We start from the raw sequence: 18,724 nt of genomic DNA on the forward strand, positions 1-18,724 counted from the left end.
CCAGAAGAACCCTCCCCTCCCAAACCACCCCACCCCACCCTCCACCACGCCCTCACCCACCCCCTATCCAACCATCAAGCCAGAGGAGGCCGATGGCGCGCTGACCATCCTAAGACCCCTGTTCCTCCCATCCCTTACACCCACCCACCCCCAGCACGCCCGCACCCCCTGCCCCACCAACGAACTGCCCATCCACCCTCCCAGACTCACCTTGTCCTGCCACCAACCCCCGCCCTTTCCCCGCGTCAACTCCCTCTAACAACCTCCACAGACCTCATCCCCTCCCCTCCCTAAAAACTGCACTTCTCACCCTGGCAATAACAGTGGCTGCATCCCCATTGTCCCTCGATCCCCCTACCCTCTCACACACACCAACTGCATTAAAAAACCCTGAAAAAAAGTAAACAGGCCTGGTCTCCTTCAATCTCCCACTACTCCTTGCCCCTCCCATCTCGACCCACCACCTCAACCTCTCAATTTCCACCATCACCACCCACATCCCCATCCTCACCCTGCTTCGAACCCCTACCCCTTGAATTTTCACCGACCACACCTAGAACCCATAACTCCTTACGCTTCACCCCTGAATCCCCAGCCCCAAATCCATCTTCCCAACCAACCACCCTCGCACACCCGCCCAAACCCCATCCTCCCCACACGCAACTCATCCTCCGCCCGCCTACTCTTCCCAACCACCATCGACCAACCCGCCTCTCTCACCTCCCAGATTCCTCTCACTCCCCTTACTCGCCACCACCCCGCCACCCCTCGCAGCCACTCACCCACTCCTCCCCACCACCACTCCTGCAACCTCCACAACATCCCCCATCCCGAAGTAAGATGCATCCTTTTTAAAGCCCGATCTGTAGCAAAAAACAGACACAGCATCTTTGACCTCCTCGCCTCAGACAAACCAGATTTAGTTAGTCTTTATCACGGAAACCTGGTTCTCCAACGACTTTGCCCCCATTGCCCATGAAGCCTTCCCCCTGGATTACTCCCTCTTCCCACTCAACCGACCCTCTAGAGGAGGAGGAGTAGCAATCATTTTCAAGTCACACTTCTCTACCTCAATCATCGACTGCCAGACAATCATACCTTCCCGCGAATCACTGGATGAGCACAAACCACCTCCTCTTAAACCCCACTAAAACCAAAATCATGGTGCGCAGCAAAACTGAGCTTCTCCCCCATCCTCTACCATGGCCATCATCCATGGGCATCCCACCCACCACCTCGACCACAGTAAAAACCCTTGGATGCACTCTTGACTCTGACCTAACCCTCTCTCGCCAATTCAACAACGTCTCTAAGTCCTGCCATTACCACCTCAAAATTCTTAGATGCATTTTTCCGTACCTCTCCTTTCCCAACAGACTTGCCACTGTCCAATCTATTGTAATGTCGAGACTGGACTATGCCAACTCCCTCTACCTCGGGGTCCAAGCATACCACCTCATTAAACTACAAAGAGCAGAAAACGCTGCTGCCAAATTGCTTCTAGCACTTGGCCCAAGAGACGACACCTCTCCAGCTCTCAGAACTCTCCACTGGCTCCCGGTTGGACAAAGGGTGACTTTCAAAACTTTATGCATCTCCCACCGAGCAGTGAATAAAACCGGCCCTCTATACCTACAGGAGAAGCTAAAACCCTACCACCCACCACGCACTCTAACATCAAGCTACGCCCTCCTTTTAGTGATACCAAACACCAACTCAGTCAGGTTAGAAGGATCATCATTCTCAGCTCTGGCCCCCACGCTATGGAACTTGCTTCCACCCCACATTCGACACACAGAAGACAACCTGTCATTCCGCAAATTACTGAAAACATGGCTCTTCCCTTAAAGAATTGAGGCTTAGAGCAAATGGAATGAATAGCTACAACAACAGAAATCCAAGGTTGTTTGAACAAAGAAAATAAAAGAGCAAAGGGAGTCGTTGGAACGGATAGTGTGACTAAAACGGATAGACCGAGTGAAATGGATAGAGTAGATGGAACAGATCGAGTAGATGAAACGGATAGAGTGGATGAAACGGATAGAGTGGATGGAACGGATAAGGATGGAATGGATGAGGTATGGAACGGATGAGGGGCTAAAACCGATGAAGACAATGGAACAGATGAAGAGAATGGAACAGATGAAGAGAATAGAACGGATGACGTGGATGGAACGGATGAAGTGGATGGAACCAATAGAACAGATGAAGAGAATGGAACGGATGAAGTGGATGGAACAGATGAAATGGATGGAACGGACGAAGTGGATGGAACGGACAAAGTGGATGGAACGGACGGAGTGGATGGATCGGATGGAGTGGATGGAACGGATGGAAAGGATGGAACAGATGGAACGGATGGAGTGGATGGAACGGATGGAGTGGACTGAGTGGATGGAAAGGATGGAGTGGATGGAACGCATGGAATGGATGGAACGGATGAAGTGGATGGAATGGATGAAGTGGATGGAACAGACGAAGTGGATGGAACTGATAGAGGAGGTGGAACGGATGGAGTAGATGGAATGGATAGAGTGGATGGAACGGATAGAGTCGATGGAACGGTTAGAGTGGATGGAACGATTAGAGTGGATGGAACGGGTAGAGTGAATGGAACAGATGGAGTGGATGGAACAGATGAAGAGAATGGAACGGATGACGAGAATGGAACAGATTAAGATAATGGAATGGATTGGAGTGGATGGAACCGATGAAGTAGATGGAACGGATTGGAGTGGATGGAAGGATGGAAAGGATGGAGTGGATGGAGTGGATGAATGGAGTGGATGGAGTGGATGGAATGGATGGAGTGGACGTAGTGGATGAGTGGATGAAGTGGATGGAACGGATGAAGTGGATAGAACCAATAGAGTGGATTGAACCGATAGAGTGGATGGAACGGATGAAGTGGATGGAACGGATGAAGTGGATGGAACTGATGAGGGGATCGAACGGATGGAAAGGATGGAAATGATGAAGTGGATAGATAGAGTGGATAGAGTAGATGGAACCGATAGAGTGGATGTAACGGATAGAGTGGATGGAACGGTTAGAGTGGATGGAATGGACAGAGTGACTTGAACGGATGGAGTGGATGGAATAGATGAAGAGAATGGAACGGATGACGAGGATGGAACGGATTAAGAGAATGGAACGGATGAAGTGGATGGAACGGATGAAGTGGATGGAATGGATTGGAGTGGATCGAAAGATGGAAAGGACGGAGTGGATGGAGTGGATGGATGGAGTGGATGGAACGGATGGAGTGGACAGAGTGGATGAGTGGATGAAGTGGATGGAACGGATGGCATGGATAGAACAGATGGAGTGGCTAGAACGGACAGAGTGAACAGAGTTGATCGAATGGAGTGGATGCAATGGATGGAACGGATGAAGTGGATAGAACGGACGAAGTGGATAGAACCAATAGAGTGGATGGAACCGATAGAGGGGATGGAACCGATAGAGGGGATGGAACTGATAGAGGGGATGGAACAGATAGAGTGGATGGAACGGATAGAGTGAATGGAACGGATAGAGTGGATGGAACGGATAGAGTGGATGAAACGGATAGAGTGGATGAAACGGTTAGAGTGGATGGAATAGATGAAGACAATGGAACAGATGAAAAGAATGAAACAGATGAAGAGAATGGAATGGATGAAGTGGATGGAACGGATGAAGTGGATGGAACAGATGGAACAGATGAAGTGGATGGAACGGATGAGGGGATAGAACGGATGGAAAGGGTGGAAATGATGAAGTGGAGAGATGGAGTGGATAGAACGGACGGAGCGGATAGAATGGACAGAGTGGATAGAACAGACGGAGTGGATAGAATGGTGTAACGCTCACCTGGTATCCACAGGGACATCACTCAGCCTGTTCTGACCTCTTACGACCTGGAACCCTTCTCTGGAGGCTATTCGACTGGAGACTGAGCCTTGTTTTCTTGGATATGTGCTCTCTGTCCTGCTTTCAGCGCAGGGGCGTGTTGATTGATGCGGGCTCGTTGCTGCCTAGTTACTTCACTGGCAAGAGTCCGACAGGTAAGTATAATGAGTCTTTTGAACAGTTCTCTAACTTCGTTCCTTTCCTTCCTTAGATGATGGCCGGTGTCTGGGGATGGCGTCGTGCTGCTGAGATGAGTATCGCTGAAGGTGAGTGAGAGCGCGATGTGCGATGCACCCCTTTCGTATTTGCATTGAACTGAGTTCTTTTTATGTGTCTTTTAGGTGCCGCTACGTTTTCAGCTTTGAAGCCGGTTATGAAGAACAAATGCGGTGGGTAAGCGCGGTATGCGGCGACTCTAGATGTTTCCACGCTAACCTGGAGTGTCTTTTCCCTCTTGCAGATGGATGAGAAGTTCCGGAGACAGAGTTCCCCCAGAGCGGCTGGGATTCAGGTAAGCGTTTGAAGCTCGTACAGTATTTAAAAAGAAGCAAAGATTTGCAGAATGCTTACTAATGCCTTTTTTCTGTTCTTTTCCCTTTTCCTTAGGAAGCGGCGTGCCGGGATGGGAATGGCACCGCCGAAGATTGCCCGCAGAACAGAAGGAGCGATGAATGATGGGCAGAAGCGCCGCAAGGTAAGGCTGTCCCTAACAGTGTTCTTGTTCTTGCAGGAGCTGAGCGCAGAAGAAAGATGCAGGCCTACTGGAGACAGATCCGAACACAGTGAGTGTCACGCTGCAGGTGCAGACAACGCAAAGCATGTTTCTCAGCCTGGGTGTGGCTTAAATAGTCTCTGGATATCCCAGGTGTCCCTGGGCTGAACCACACCCAAAAGACTAGACCGCACATGCAGTTCTGGGACCCAAAATATGTGGGGGCATCCATCTTGTCCCCATCAATGCACTACAAGTCCAATCCCCAATGTTATCCTATGGGAGTGAGTGAGTCTGGTGCCACAAGCGCCAGGTCTGACTCCAAGTGGATCTTTGGAGGGATGGAGAGGCCCTTGAGGGCCATGTAGGTGATCGTGGCCTGGCTCCAGCCTGACATCTTGGAGGGCTGGGGACATGAGGGGCAGGAATCATGACAGCACTCCCCCCCAAGGCCCCTCTCAAGGTGGCTCTTCTGTCTGGTCATGGTTTGGTTGGATGGTTTTGATGAAATCGTCTCAGCAAGCGAGGTGCATGGATGTACTCACAAGGCTCCCATGTCCTGTCTTGTGGACCATACCCCTTCCAGTCTACTAAGTAGTATAATTTGGATCTGACGTACTTTGAATCTAGGATGTCCTTGACTTCGAATTCTGGCTCCCCGGTGACTACTACTGGCTGCGGTGGCATTGCTACCCGGGTCCCAGATTGAACAGGTTTAAGTAGAGACACGTGGAACACAGGATGAATCTGCATGTTTGACGGCAAAGCTAGTCTGACCGCCACAGGATTTATCACGGAGGTGACGGTGAATGGACCCAGGTATCTTGGACGGAAAGTTCGGGCTCCTTTAATGGACACGTGTTTAGACGCCAGCCAGACTTTGTCTCCCACTTGGTAGTTGGGGGCCTTTGCTCGGTGTTGATCACCAAACTTTTTTTGGCGATTCTTAGCTTGAAGTAGGTGTTCAGCTGCCCTTTTAAAGGTTTGAGAAATGGTTGTGGGAAAGGTTTTGACTGCTGGCATTTCCAGGGTTGTAGGAACGTCCAACTCAGAAGTACGTGGGTGCCTGCCATACATGGTATAAAAGGGTGTCTGCCCAGTGCTGGTGTGTAGGGAATTATTACAAGCATATTCAGCTATCCATAATAGGTCGAACCAGCTTCCTTTAGCTTGGTGTAACATGCAACGCAGATACTGCTCGAGCGTCTGATTTGTCCTCTCAGTTTGACCATCCATTTGGGGATGGTGACTGGTGGATAGCCGGATGTCGATCTGGGCCATAGAGCAGCATTTTCTCCAGAAGTTACATACGAATTGAGTACCTCGGTCTGAGACCAAAACTGAAGGAAACTCATGGAGCCGTACAATGCCTTCAAGAAATACCTTTTCCAGAGTGGAAGCATTTGGGAGCCCCTTAAGAGGAATGAAATGTGTCATTTTTGAAAATAGGTCTACGACCACAAGAATAGTGTTAAACCCTTGAATGGGTGGTAAGTCAGTAATAAAATCGAGGGACAACATGTACCAGCGTGCTGGTGGGATTTCCAATGGTTGTAATAGAAAAGCCGGTTTCTGCTTGGATGACTTGTTTTGAGCACACACTCCACAAGATAGGATGAATTGGATAATGTCTTTACGCCACGTGGGCCACCAATAATTTCGTTTTACCTTGGCTAGGGTTTTTGCGATTCTCGGGTGGCCCTCGATCAAGGAATCATGATAACCGGACATGACTTGTTCTCGTAGTTCTTGGTTTGGTAAGAATAAACAATTCCTGAAATAGGGCAACTGATCTTTTATCATGTAATGTTCTCCTTGTGCACTCCACGCTTGTAATTGCTCCGGACTCATCAGGTTTTGGATTTCTTTATGTAATTCTTTCTGAGTTATGGTTGCTGTGATTCCTAGGAGCCTGTCACTCGTGATGATTGCTATTGGGTCAGGGGTCTGATACCCTTGCTCTTCCACCCCCATACGGGAAAGGGCATCGGCCTTCCTGTTTTTCACCCCTGGTCGAAATGTAATCACGTAGTCATATTCTGCAAAAAAAGAGCCCAATGTAGTTGTCGTGAGGATTGGGCCTTTGCCGTTTTTAGGTACTGGAGGTTCCGGTGGTCAGTTATTACGGTGATTGTTTGTCTGGCGCCCAAGAGATAGTGCCGTCATGCCTTAAAGGCTGACTTAATGGCCAGGAGTTGTTTGTCTGTGATAGCGTAATTGAGTTCAGGGGGTGTGAATTTACACAACCAGAAGGCAACAGGGTGTAACTGGCCCGTTTCGGGGTCCTTTTGTGAGAGGACAGCTCCCATAGCCATGCTGAAGGCGTCCGTTTCCACCAGTTATGTGAGGTCAGGGCGAGGGTGGCGTAAAATTGGGGCAGATGTGAATCTTGCTTTGAGTTCCTGGAAAGCCTCCTCGGCTTCTGTTGTCCACTGGAACTTTTTGTTGCTTTTCCTTAGTAATGACGTGATGGGATGCACGATTTGTGAAAATCCTGGGATGAACTGGCGGTAGAAGTTTGCAAAGCCCAGCATACTTTGAACCCCCTTGAATGAATTTGGGGATGGCCAGTTCAGGATAGCATCTACCTTGTGTACATCCATTCGGATTCCATTCGGGCTGAGAATAAAGCCCAGGAATTCCACCTCGGAGACGTGGAATGAGCACTTTTCGAGCTTGGCGTATAGCTGGTACTGACGGAGTTTCTCCAATATGGATCGGACGTGTTTAACATGGTCCCGCTTTGATGGAATATACTAGGATATCGTCGATGTACACTAGAGCACAGACATAAATCAATTCCCGTAGGACATCGTTCATGAAGTATTGAAATGCAGCAGGCGCGTTGCAAAGGCCAAAGGGCATTACTTGATATTCGTACAAGCCGTATTTGGTGCGAAAAGCAGTTTTCCATTTGTCCCCCTGTTTTACGTGAACAAGGCGATATGCCCCCCTAAGGTCTAGTTTTGTGTAGATTTGGGCATCTTTGACTTGATCAAGCAATTCAGGGATCAGTGGCAGCGGTTAGCGATTTTTTACGGTAATCTGGTTCAGTGCGCGATAGTCGATGCACGTTCTCAAGTCCCCCTCCTTTTTTGGTACGAAGAATAGAGGACTGGCTGCTGGAGACTTCGAGGGACGGATGAACCCGTTGGCCAGGTATTGGTCAAGATAGGCCTTCAGGTGCTGGTTTTCTGGTTCCGTGAGTGCGTAAATTCACCCACAATGGATTTGTGCGCCGGGTATCAGGCCGATTTGGCAATCGTATGGTCTATGCGGTGGCAGGGTATTAGCCTGTTCTTTCTGAAAGACATCTTGAAAGTCCTGGTATTCACTTGGTAGGGTGCCGATGGCCACAGTCGCAAGCGTGGAGGTTCTGGTGTCTATTGGTTGTTTCTCTTGGCGATAACATGTGTGGGCGCAAGTCTCGGGAAAGGCCAATTATTTCGCTCGCCAATCGATTCGAGGATTGCGAGCTACCAACCATGGCATTTTCAAAATCAACCGGAACTGTGGTGCCTTAATGAGGTCGAAAACGATAGATTCTTGGTGACCATCCTGGCACAGAAGGGTTAAAGCTGCAGTGCATTGGGATACTGGACCAGAAGCTATTTCCGTGCCGTCGACAGTGGTAACAGTGTTGGTGGTTGATTTAGGGCGTAACGGAAGCCCCATCTTTGCCGCAAGATCCTGGTCGATGTAATTCCCAACAGCTCCACTGTCTATGTACGCTCTTACTGCGTGCATCTGAGATGGTTGTTGGTGATTGATCAAGACCACTGATAGTGCAAAATGGAAGGTCTATAGTTCACTTTCTTCGCTCGACAAGTGGACCCCTACACTTGCCGGGCTGGCGAGTTTTCCGATTCCTTGATGGTATCTTCCTTGTCCGTGGCCCCTACCGTCCTCCTCGGTGGCTTCACAGGGCACTCTTTAAGGAAATGACCTGACTTTCCACAGTACAGACATAACTGCTGCTGTCTCCTTTTATCCCTTTCCGCTTTAGTCAAGGGGGATCTGACCCCCCCGATTTGCATTGGTTCTCCTGAACCTTCCGTTGTTCGGGCAGTATTGTCCTTTGAAAGCACATATATAGGACGAGGGTCCGGTCTGGTTCGATCTGCTCTTCGGTCCTGCAACCTATGATCCAGTTGAACAACAAGGTCAATGAATTCTGAGCAGTCTTTCGGGGGTTCACTACTTGTGCAAGAACATCCTTGAGCTCCCCCCGCAACCCTTGATGAAATAACGTGGTTCTCTTCTCCACTGGCCATTTTGCTTCAACTACGAGTCTATTGAACATGGCTATGTATGTTAATAGGTCTTGATTCCCTTGGCGTAGGGACAGAAGTTCGTTGTCTAATGCCTGCCCATGAGTACGACGGGCGAACAGCTTTTCCATCTCCTGCTGAAAGCCCCTGAAGTCATGCAGCAAAGGATCGTCTTGGGCCACAAAGGTTACAGACCAGTCCGCGGCGCTACCACTCAGGTAGGATAGAACAAAAGCGACCCGTGATTGGTCATTCGGAAAGGCCCCTGGCTTACAAAGGAAGTGCAGGCGGCACCGGTTCATGAACGTTGCAAACCTCTTGGGATCCCCCGTAAATCGTTCGGACCGGGCCAAGGGAACTGCCCCAGGAAGGGTTATCTGAATGGGATTTGATGATGGCGCTGGCATCAAGGGCACGCTTCCCGGCAATGGTGCATGCCCTGCTTGTGACTGGAGAAGTTGCTGGCTTAAATCATCAGTGCGTTCTTTGGCTACTATCAGCTCTCTGCTCAGGGTATTGGTCTCCTGCCTGGCTGCATGTACTTCGGAACGTAGCTGCCCCAACATGTGGGCTAACTGGGCGGTTTCTGACGTTTCCATGACGCCCAGGTGGATTTTGATGTGAGGCTTTGCATTCTGTAACACTCACCTGGTATCCACGGGGACGTCACTCAGCCTGTTCTGACCTCACCTCAAACCCTTCCCTGGAGGCTATTCGACTGGAGACTGGGCCTTGTTTTCTTGGATAGTGTGCTCTCCGTCAGGGGTGCGTTGATTGATGCGGGCTCGTTGCTGCCTAGTTACTTCACTGGCAAGAGTCCGACAGGTAAGTATAATGAGTCTTTTGAACAGTTCTCTAACTTCGTTCCTTTCCTTCCTTAGATGATGGCCGGCGTCCAGGGATGGCAGCGTGCTGCTGAGATGAGTAGCGCTGAATGTTAGTGAGAACGCATTGCGCGATGCACCCCTTTTGTATTTGCATTGAACTGAGTTTTTTTTCTGTGTCTTTTAGGTGCTGCGACATTTTCAGCGTGGATGCCGGTTATGAAGAACAAATGCGGTGGGTAAGCACGGTATGCAGCGCCTCTAGATGTTTCCACGCTAACCTGTCTTTTCCGTCTTGCAGATGGATGAGAAGTTCTGGAGACAGAGTTCCCCCAGAGCAGCTGGGATTCAGGTAAGCGTTTGAAGCTCGTACAGTACTTAAAAATAAGCAAAGATTTGTAGAATGCTTACTAATGCCTTTTTTCTGTTCTTTTCCCTTTTCCTTAGGAAGCGGCGTGCCGGGATGGGAATGACACAGCTGAAGATGCCCGCAGAATAGAAGGAGTGATGAATGAGCGCTGCAAGGTAAGGCTGTTCCTAACGGTGTTCTTGTTCTTGCAGGAGCTGAGCGCAGAAGAAAGATGCAGGCCTACTGGAGACCGATCCGAACACGGTGAGTGTCACACTGCAGGTGCAGAAAACGCAAAGCATGTTTTTCAGCCTGGGTGTGGCTTAAATAGTCTCTGGATATCCCAGGTGTCTCTGGGCTGAACCACACCCAAAAGACTAGACCGCACATACAGTTCTGGGAACCAAAATATGTGGGGGCATCCATCTTGTCCCCATCAATGCACTACAAGCCCAATCCCCAATGTTATCCTATGGGAGTGAGTGAGTCTGGTACCACAAGCGCCAAGTCTGACTCCAAGTGGGTCTTCGGAGGGATGGAGAGGCCCTTGAGGGCCATGTAGGTGATTGTGTCCTGGCTCCAGCCTGACATCTTGGAGGGCTGGGGACATGAGGGGCAGGAATCGTGACAAACGGACAGAGTGGATGGAATGGATGAAGTGGATGGAACGGATAAAGTGGATGGAGTGGGTGGTAAAGATAGAGTGGATGAAGGATGGAGTAGATGGAGTGGATTAAAAAGATGGAAAAAGAAGGGAAAGGATGGAAAGGATGGAATGGATGAATCGGATGGAACAGATTGAGTGGATGGAATGGATAGAACGGATGGGACGGATGGAGTGGATAGAACGGATGGAGTGGATAGAAAGGATGGAACGGATGGAAAAGGTGGATGGAGTGGATGGAAAGGATAGAGTGAACAGAGTGGATGGAAAGGACAGAGTGGATGGAATGGATGGAGTGGATATATCTCTTTATTTCCTATTTATGCTATGTATATGTTATGTACCTGTATCCCCATGTTATCTGTATCACATGTTTACCCTATCCATCCTGTCGCTTTATAGACGTATGCCGCTAGGTACGCCCCCTGTCCTGATCTCGATCTTGGTTGCAGGCGCTTTATGATAAGCACCATATCACACTACTACGCTTACTCTCTCGTATGCACCATCTTTCAACTAGAACACAGCTATGCTATGACACATTTAGTATAGCTGTTCTCATACTAACATGACCCCATGAACACCTCATCATCCTAATAAAACACAGCTAGCTGAGCACATACCGGCTAGCTTAGGCGTCTCCTCAGGCCTAACAAAGCCAGAACTCAGTCTGGGTGTCCACCCTCCAGACTGAACACATCCAACTGATTTCCTCAGCACCACACCTACCGCTAAGAAGCAGCTATCATGCACCAACCACACCAGCTGCACACATATCCGGTGCGCCCACGCACCATATGACACTCTCTCTCTTTACTGACTTGAACTGCGGTTCCAGAGGGCGTTCAACCTACCAGCGCTTTGAGGTCATACCAATGATACATAAGGCGCTATATAAATGCCAAGTAACATAACATAACAAAGTTTAAGGCTATTTCAAGCTTTTCAATGTTAGGTTAAAAATGATCAATCAAGTGCAGTTTTCTGGCTTTTATCATGTTGCATTCTGGTACTTATAGTCCACCATTTATAATGAGAACAGGAACACAAAATGAAAGATACAGCTTACAGAAAATGATTTTAGAGCTATGTCCGCATATTTTTAATTTCCAAGAGTATGAAGTAGTGACCTTAGAATCTAAGGCTTAGATGAAAAAAGTGGCCAGTGGCTTTCCTACGTCTCTTCCTTTGGTAGGCTTTGGAATTATGATATTGAGAAAAAAACTCTGAATGTAGATTACTGTTGTGGGACAGACGTGAAAACAATGACCCATCCTAATCAAGCGGCCTATAGGTATGTGCAGATCCTCGGAGATCTTTGCGCAGCTTGCATGTATATGTTGGAATTCAATCAGAGACGGCTGTGCTCTTTCCTGACAGCATTATCTACTATGCTGTAATTTTTAGGCACATTCAAAAGAATCCCATTAAGTAATTCATGATGTTTTCAACGTGGTACTTTTACAGCATTATAGTAAAGGTTTGAGTGTGTGCACTACAATAAAAAAAAGTCACCCCCGCAGCGAAAATCAAAAGTCGGCAGGCATGCAAAGAAGTGCAGAAAGAACTTACATGCTTACAGCTGTTTAATCTTCCAATACTGTAATTCTCATGAACAACAATGAATTACCTTGAAAAAATAAGTGATTTGCAGTACACCGTGAATGCAGGAGCACCGCACACACATTTGGAAGATGCGTACCCTGTTAAGTTTTTCCTTTGTATTCTGGGACATGTAGTCCAGCTTTTTGCATTATAAATCCGGGACTACAAAGCAGGGGCGAAACAAAACCTACACAGGGCAGTGTTCGGGTGGGTGGTTGACCCTTAAAATGTTCGGGAGGCACTGACTCCAGAGACGGTGGGGGAGGGAGGGGCACACTTACGTGTGCGGGGTCATCTAACGTATTCTAATTAAACAATATCAGTGCAGCTTCAATGTTACAATCAGTTAACTCGCTCCTTCACATCTCAAACCACACTCTTAAGGACTGCTGTGAGAATGAGCTGCCTCCTGCACCCACCGCCCCCACCACCGAGGGTTGGCCATAGATGGTGCAGAACTCTGGGCAGCAAATACAAAATGTGGCGCACCTCCCCCTGCACACTCCCAGTCAAGCGGCAGTGGGTGGGGGGAGCGCCACACTTTTCAATAGGCAAGGCAGGCGCTTGCTCTGCTCCCGAGAGCGCAGCACATTTAATTTTAGTTGGGCGCCTGCCGCGACTTCACCCACCACGCCAGCTCAGAGAAGACCTTGAAAGACTCCCCTGAGCTGACGTGGCGGGGGTCTACTGGCAGGGTACCCCAGGTGGCCGCCCGTCCCACCCTGCCCTAAAGCCAGCTCTGCCCCCACCCCTTATGCATGCATGTCCAGAGAGAGGTTGGGTGGTGCAGCGCACACGGAGAGACCAACATTCTCAAAACTAACTTCATAGCCAATATACTGACCGATTTCCTTTGTCTGTAAATGCTTGTCTTTTTTTGTCAGTGCCTTATTCTGAAGGTTTATGGCTCTCTTTCCTGTCGGTGCTGTTACCTTTGCTGTCCCATCCTACTACTGCCGTTGACAGTACAGCCTCTAAAAGGGACCTCGCGCCCCCTACCTTTTGTAGTGCTTGCCTGTGCTCGCATTGTCAATGACACTCATTACTGATGTAAATACCTACCCTTTGTTGGCAAGGCATAGAAAATGATTGTCGTAGCAGCCTTTAGATGGGATATCATCGCACACAATGTGAGCACCTGGCACATTGCTAGCATACCTAGGCATTCAAGGGTTAATACATGGCAATGCAGAAAACGATTTCATTATGCAAAAGTGAAAACTGTTGGCTTTGCCCATGCCTGGTTTACCGTCTGCTTAAAAACCCTGTTCGAAGATTGCAAGTGTCAAATGCCCTGCAGCAGTTGTCCTACCATGTATATCAACTTTTCGCAAACTGTAGTGTGCTATTGTGTATGTCATAGAAAGTATTGAATTTACTTTACTTACAATGTGGGTACTTGCAATTGGTGAAAAAGTACCATCAGGCGATTCTGAACGGTGATTTTGTAAGCAGCTATGCGGTAAGAATGAATTCTGGACATGGCTTCCGTAATCTTTGTCCAATCGATCATTAAGTGCGCAAGTTGCACTGTTTGCGTTGCAATTGCGCATTTTCTCAAACCTGTACAATTCAATGTCTTCGTATGTACATGGGTGTCCTGCCTTTTCAAAATGATGTTGACTGGGCATATTGGCAATGCTGTCTCCGTGGTCTAGGTTGGGGTCTGTCGTGGGAGGCTTTTGGACCGAGTCCACCGTTTTTGTACTATCGCGACAGCAGCAGGAGCAGCACTTCTTCTTGTTGAGCTTGTCCATCAGCAACTGCGTCTTACTTGGTTGAGGACCCTCCAAACAAGAATCTTCGTTTATAACGATTTCGTCAAAGTCCTCAAACTCATCGTCATCGGGATGGACAATGTCATGGGCCACAAGTCTAACTATCAGCTCGTGCTTGGTCTTCACATCTTTCAGAAGTTCCACAGTAGTTATATCGGGTTTCAGAACATTGAAAAAGGAATTTCTGCTGACGAGCTGGAAATTAAACATAACACAATACGTCATTAGGTTATTGCACTGACATCGATATCCATTTGATGGAACTTAAATGAACAAATGGGATCCAACCCTTGTGCTTTCTAAAATATCATGGCTGCATACTATTTACAGACACCTGGGTCCCTTCATCCTCTTTGTAAACTCTGATCGGATGTATCTATATTCCACTCAAGTTTAGTTCAATGAAATGTTTCTTGCACAGAACTCAACCACTATTAATACGAAAGCAAAGGCACACAAGACCACCACTCTACCGGAAAGTGGAAATTATCCCCCTCCCCCCCTTTCTCTGAGCCACAGCTTCACAAGGCTGCTTAGCCTTGCACATGTGCTCCCATAGGGCCGTGGTGTGTGACTTGCAGGTCCACTGGGGACACAAGAGTGCTCTATTATGCACCACCGCTTACTGGTGCTTCCACATCCATAATGCTAGTAACATGCATAATATTTTTTGTTAGCTACCAAGAAGCTCTTGGGGATGGTTACCATTTCTGGAACATTGAAGCACCCGCAAAAAAATGCAGCATTATGTAGAAATTCTGCTAGGGCTGTATTTTAGGCTGTCAATGCACATCAGATGCGTTAAACTGCAGTGATGATCTCCTGCAGAATTCTCCAACCTGCGGCTCTCTAGATATTTTGGACTATGGCTACCAGGATCCCTTCCCATTGACTATTTTGGGGAGGAACCATGGGAGTTGTAGTACACAACATCTGGAGTACCAAAGGTTGCAGATCCCTGGTCTACGGCAACCCTGGAGGTGGAATACATGAATATTTTATGGTGCTTTGGGGTAACTGCAGTATTTTGACAACCATTTTCAAATGTAAACCTTTCCACTAATGGGAAATTGCACATAATCTTGGGCGGGTAAGTTATTCTTGTGGAAAGCAACATTGATGTCATCCTTTTACTCTCAAAATGAAGGTCCATAAAAGCTGAACATAAAGCTGCCACCATAGGAACTGCTAACGCGGCCACATGCAATTTAAAGTGGCCTAATATCAAAATATGTCCCAAATGACTCCAATGCGGACTGCTCATGCCATGGCTCCTTGCAGCAACCAATCACCACTTCCTGCACTGCCCTTTTTGCAGTGGTACTTCTTCTTTGCTTCTGCCAGCTGTCCCAAGACAGTATTCATGTGGTAGTTTACTTCGCCAAAACGACTTTGGTCTTTTTCGTTTATTCTTTTAAAAATAATATTCGGCGTACTCTCATTCCTTTCTCCATCCTCCCAACCCATGCCCCCTGCACTTCTGGTCCTATTTATCTCCCCACTAAGTAATTTTGTTGAAGTGAAGTACCACAAAGAATTTTACTTCGGCAAAACAGCAGCACACGGTTTAGACCTAAATTATAATGGGGCGCAGTGGTAATGATAAGAAAACGATCACCCCAGAGAGGTGCTCTAGTGCTAAAGTAAACATCCAAGCCTTAGTCTCTTGGAAGAAATCTGAGAAGAATTGAAAGAATTGCCAATTCTCCCCCAGGGTGCCCAAACCCTACTACCACATCCATTGGGGGGCCTGTCCAACGTTTTCTTGTGGTCCTCTTTCCCCATCACGAATGGAGGGGGGGCACCTCATGCAGCCCTTCCTAGGAGCTCCCGATAGGGCTGCATGATATGCTACCCCCCCTACATTTGGGGTGGGGTGGGAGAGGGCCACCACAAAATGTCAGACAGGCCCCCCAATGGATGGGGCAGTAGGTTTTGGCCACCCTGGGGCAGATTGGCACACTAATTGTGTCCATCTGCGCCAAGGGAAGGTGGGTAAACAAAGAAAAAAATAGAAAATGGTAGGTTGCATTTTAGGGGGGCTGAGGGGCACCCTAAATCGCTGGCAAATGTTCTAATGGAAAGGGGGGTGGCCCTCTCGCCCCCACCCAAAATGGAGTGGGGACCATCTCATGCAGCCCTCCCTGGGGGCAGATATCTGCTACAAGGAAGGGGCATCTGACCCCAGGGAGGGCTACATGAGATGCCCCCCATCTGCCGCCAGGGAGGTCTGCATGAGATGCCCCCCTTCCATTTGGGTTAGGGGGGAGAGGGCCACCCCATTTACATTACATTATTCCCCAGAGGTTTAGGGTGCCCCTCAGCCTGCCCTAAAATGCATGCTAAAATATTTTTTTACCCAACTTCCCTTGGTGCAGATGGGCACATTAGTGTGCCAATCTGCCCCCAGGGTAACCAAACCCTACTGCCCCATCCATTGGGGGGCCTGTCCGACGTTTTGTGATGGCCCTCTCCCCCTCACCACAAATGGAGGGTGGGGGCACTTCATGCAGCCCTCCCTGGGGGCAAATTTCTGCCCCTAGGAAGGGGCAAATGTGTTTTCACTGGGGGGTGAGGTTCAGTAGACCACCAGGGATGGCTTGAAAGTGGGGCTGTGATCAGAGAGTTAGTAAAGATTTGTTTTTGCTGGGGTGACCATAGGTAATACATGTTTTTTGTTTTGTTTACAGTTTTTTCTACGCGAGCAGCTGCAACGTTATGTGAGTACTGTTTCGTTTATTATTGTACGGTTAGGGGCCACTGTCAGTGGGGTGGGTCAGACTGGGGCTGGATTGTTGGTGGTGTGGGTAGGAATGGGACATCTGGGGAGATATTTTGGTGGGCTGGGACACAATTGCAGGGGCGGGCCACAAATTGACCCCATGCCAGCAGAACATTGCTGTTTCCCTGGGAGTGGATGTCTCCCATGTGGCTTGACCATCTGCAAGCCCAGGCTGCACCTCTGGCTGTGCTACATTACAGATGTCACCTCCGGGGAGGAATGGGGATCCTGCCAGGGCTCCCTGTCACTGCCGCTGCACTTGGGGATGGTGAACCCCTATTGGGAGACAGGTGCCAAAGGCCAGGTATGTGATTCCCAACCATCCTGGTATTCTGGCTGGCCTGCGTTGCAGCTTCTCCCTCCGGGAAAGGACGGGAATGTTCTGGGCCTCCCGGGAACCACCACTGGTCTTGGGGACATTCAACCCACACTGGGAGTCGGCTGCCCAAGGTCAGGGCATCGGCTCCGACCATCCTGGAGCATGGGCTGGGCTGCCATACAGAATTTACCTTGGGGGAGGGAAGTGGACCCTACCCGGGCTCCCATGAGCTGCTGCTGTGCTTGGGGATGGTACACCCACATGATAAATGGATGCCCAAGGCCGGGGACATCACCTTCAACCTTCCTGAGTTCTGGCTGGGTTGCATTACACCTTTTACCTTTGGGGAGGTATTGGCACACTTCCAGGACTCCCTGGTGCGGAAAAGCTGTAACACAGGCCAGCATGAACTCCAGGATGGTTGGAGGTGAAATCCCCAGCCTTGTACATCTGTTTACCATGTGAGTGTACCGTCCCGAAGCACAGCAGCAGCTCCAGGGACATCAGCTCTGACCATCCTGGAGCACAGGCTGGGCTGCCACACAGAATTTACCTTGGTGGAGGGAAGTGGACCCTGCCAGAGCTCCCTGGAGCTGCTGCTGTGCTTGGGGACGGTACACTCACATGGCAAATGGATGTCCAAGACCGGGGACATCACCTTCAACCGTCCTGGAGTTCTGGCTGGGCTGCATTACAGCTTTTCCCTATGGGGAGGTATTGGCACACTTCTGGGACTCCCTGGTGGGGAAAACCTGTAACACAGGCCAGCAAGAACTCCAGGACGGTTGGAGGTGATGTCCCCGGCTTTGGACATTTGTTTACCGTGTGGGTGTACCGTCCCAAAGCACAGCGGGAGGTCCAGGGAGCCCTGGCAGGGTCCCCTTCCCTCCCCCAAGGTAAATTCTGTATGGCAGCCCAGCCCGTGCTCCAGGATGGTCAGAGCTGATGTTCCTGGCCTTGGACGGCTGTCTCCAATGTGGTTTCACCGTTCCGAAGCCCAGCAATGGTTTCAGTGAGCTCTGGCAGGGTCCCCGACCTTTCCCAGAGGGAGAAGTTGTAACGCAGGTCAGCCAGAGCTCCAGGGTGTTAGGGGGTGATACCCCTGGCCCTGGGCGGTTGCCTACCATTTGGGTTGAACATTTCCATGCCCAGTGTTGGTTCCAGGGAGGGCCGGGACATTCCCCATCCTTTCCCGGAGGGAGAAGCTGTAACACAGGCCAGCCAGAGGTCCAGCAAAGTCGGCAGTAATGTCCCTGGCATTGGGCACCCGTCTCCCATGTGGTGTTTGGCGAGGCTTGTGGCTAATACATTCTGGGCCGATTCGGGCAAGACAGACCTCTGCGGATTCCCACGGGTGTCCTCTTTTCATAAATGCATGGGGTTCCCTGTTTTCCTTGGTGGCTTGGACACCCTAGGACCAAATCTGTAGGTTGTCTCCCCAAACCCGTTGGTGGTTACCAGTGGTTTAGCCTTTTCCCTTTGCGACCAGGTAGGTGCAGTCAAACATGTGAGGTACCGTTTTCATC

At 49.4% G+C, this 18,724-nt stretch overlaps 1 protein-coding gene across 1 annotated transcript in view; it reads right to left on the reverse strand.

Moving 5' to 3' along the window:
- LOC138481482 (fibrous sheath-interacting protein 2-like) overlaps positions 1-18,724 on the reverse strand; it is a 798,294-nt gene that overhangs the window by 379,069 nt on the left and 400,501 nt on the right. Inside the window, exon 7 of the mRNA XM_069613651.1 lies at positions 13,708-14,292. Within this exon, the coding sequence (XP_069469752.1) occupies positions 13,708-14,292 (585 nt within the window). The remainder of the gene's footprint in view (positions 1-13,707; positions 14,293-18,724) is intronic.

The sequence above is a fragment of the Ambystoma mexicanum genome, chromosome 5p (genome assembly GCF_040938575.1).
Source record: "Ambystoma mexicanum isolate Mex_15411 chromosome 5p, UKY_AmexF1_1, whole genome shotgun sequence".
NCBI classification, from domain to species: domain Eukaryota; kingdom Metazoa; phylum Chordata; class Amphibia; order Caudata; family Ambystomatidae; genus Ambystoma; species Ambystoma mexicanum.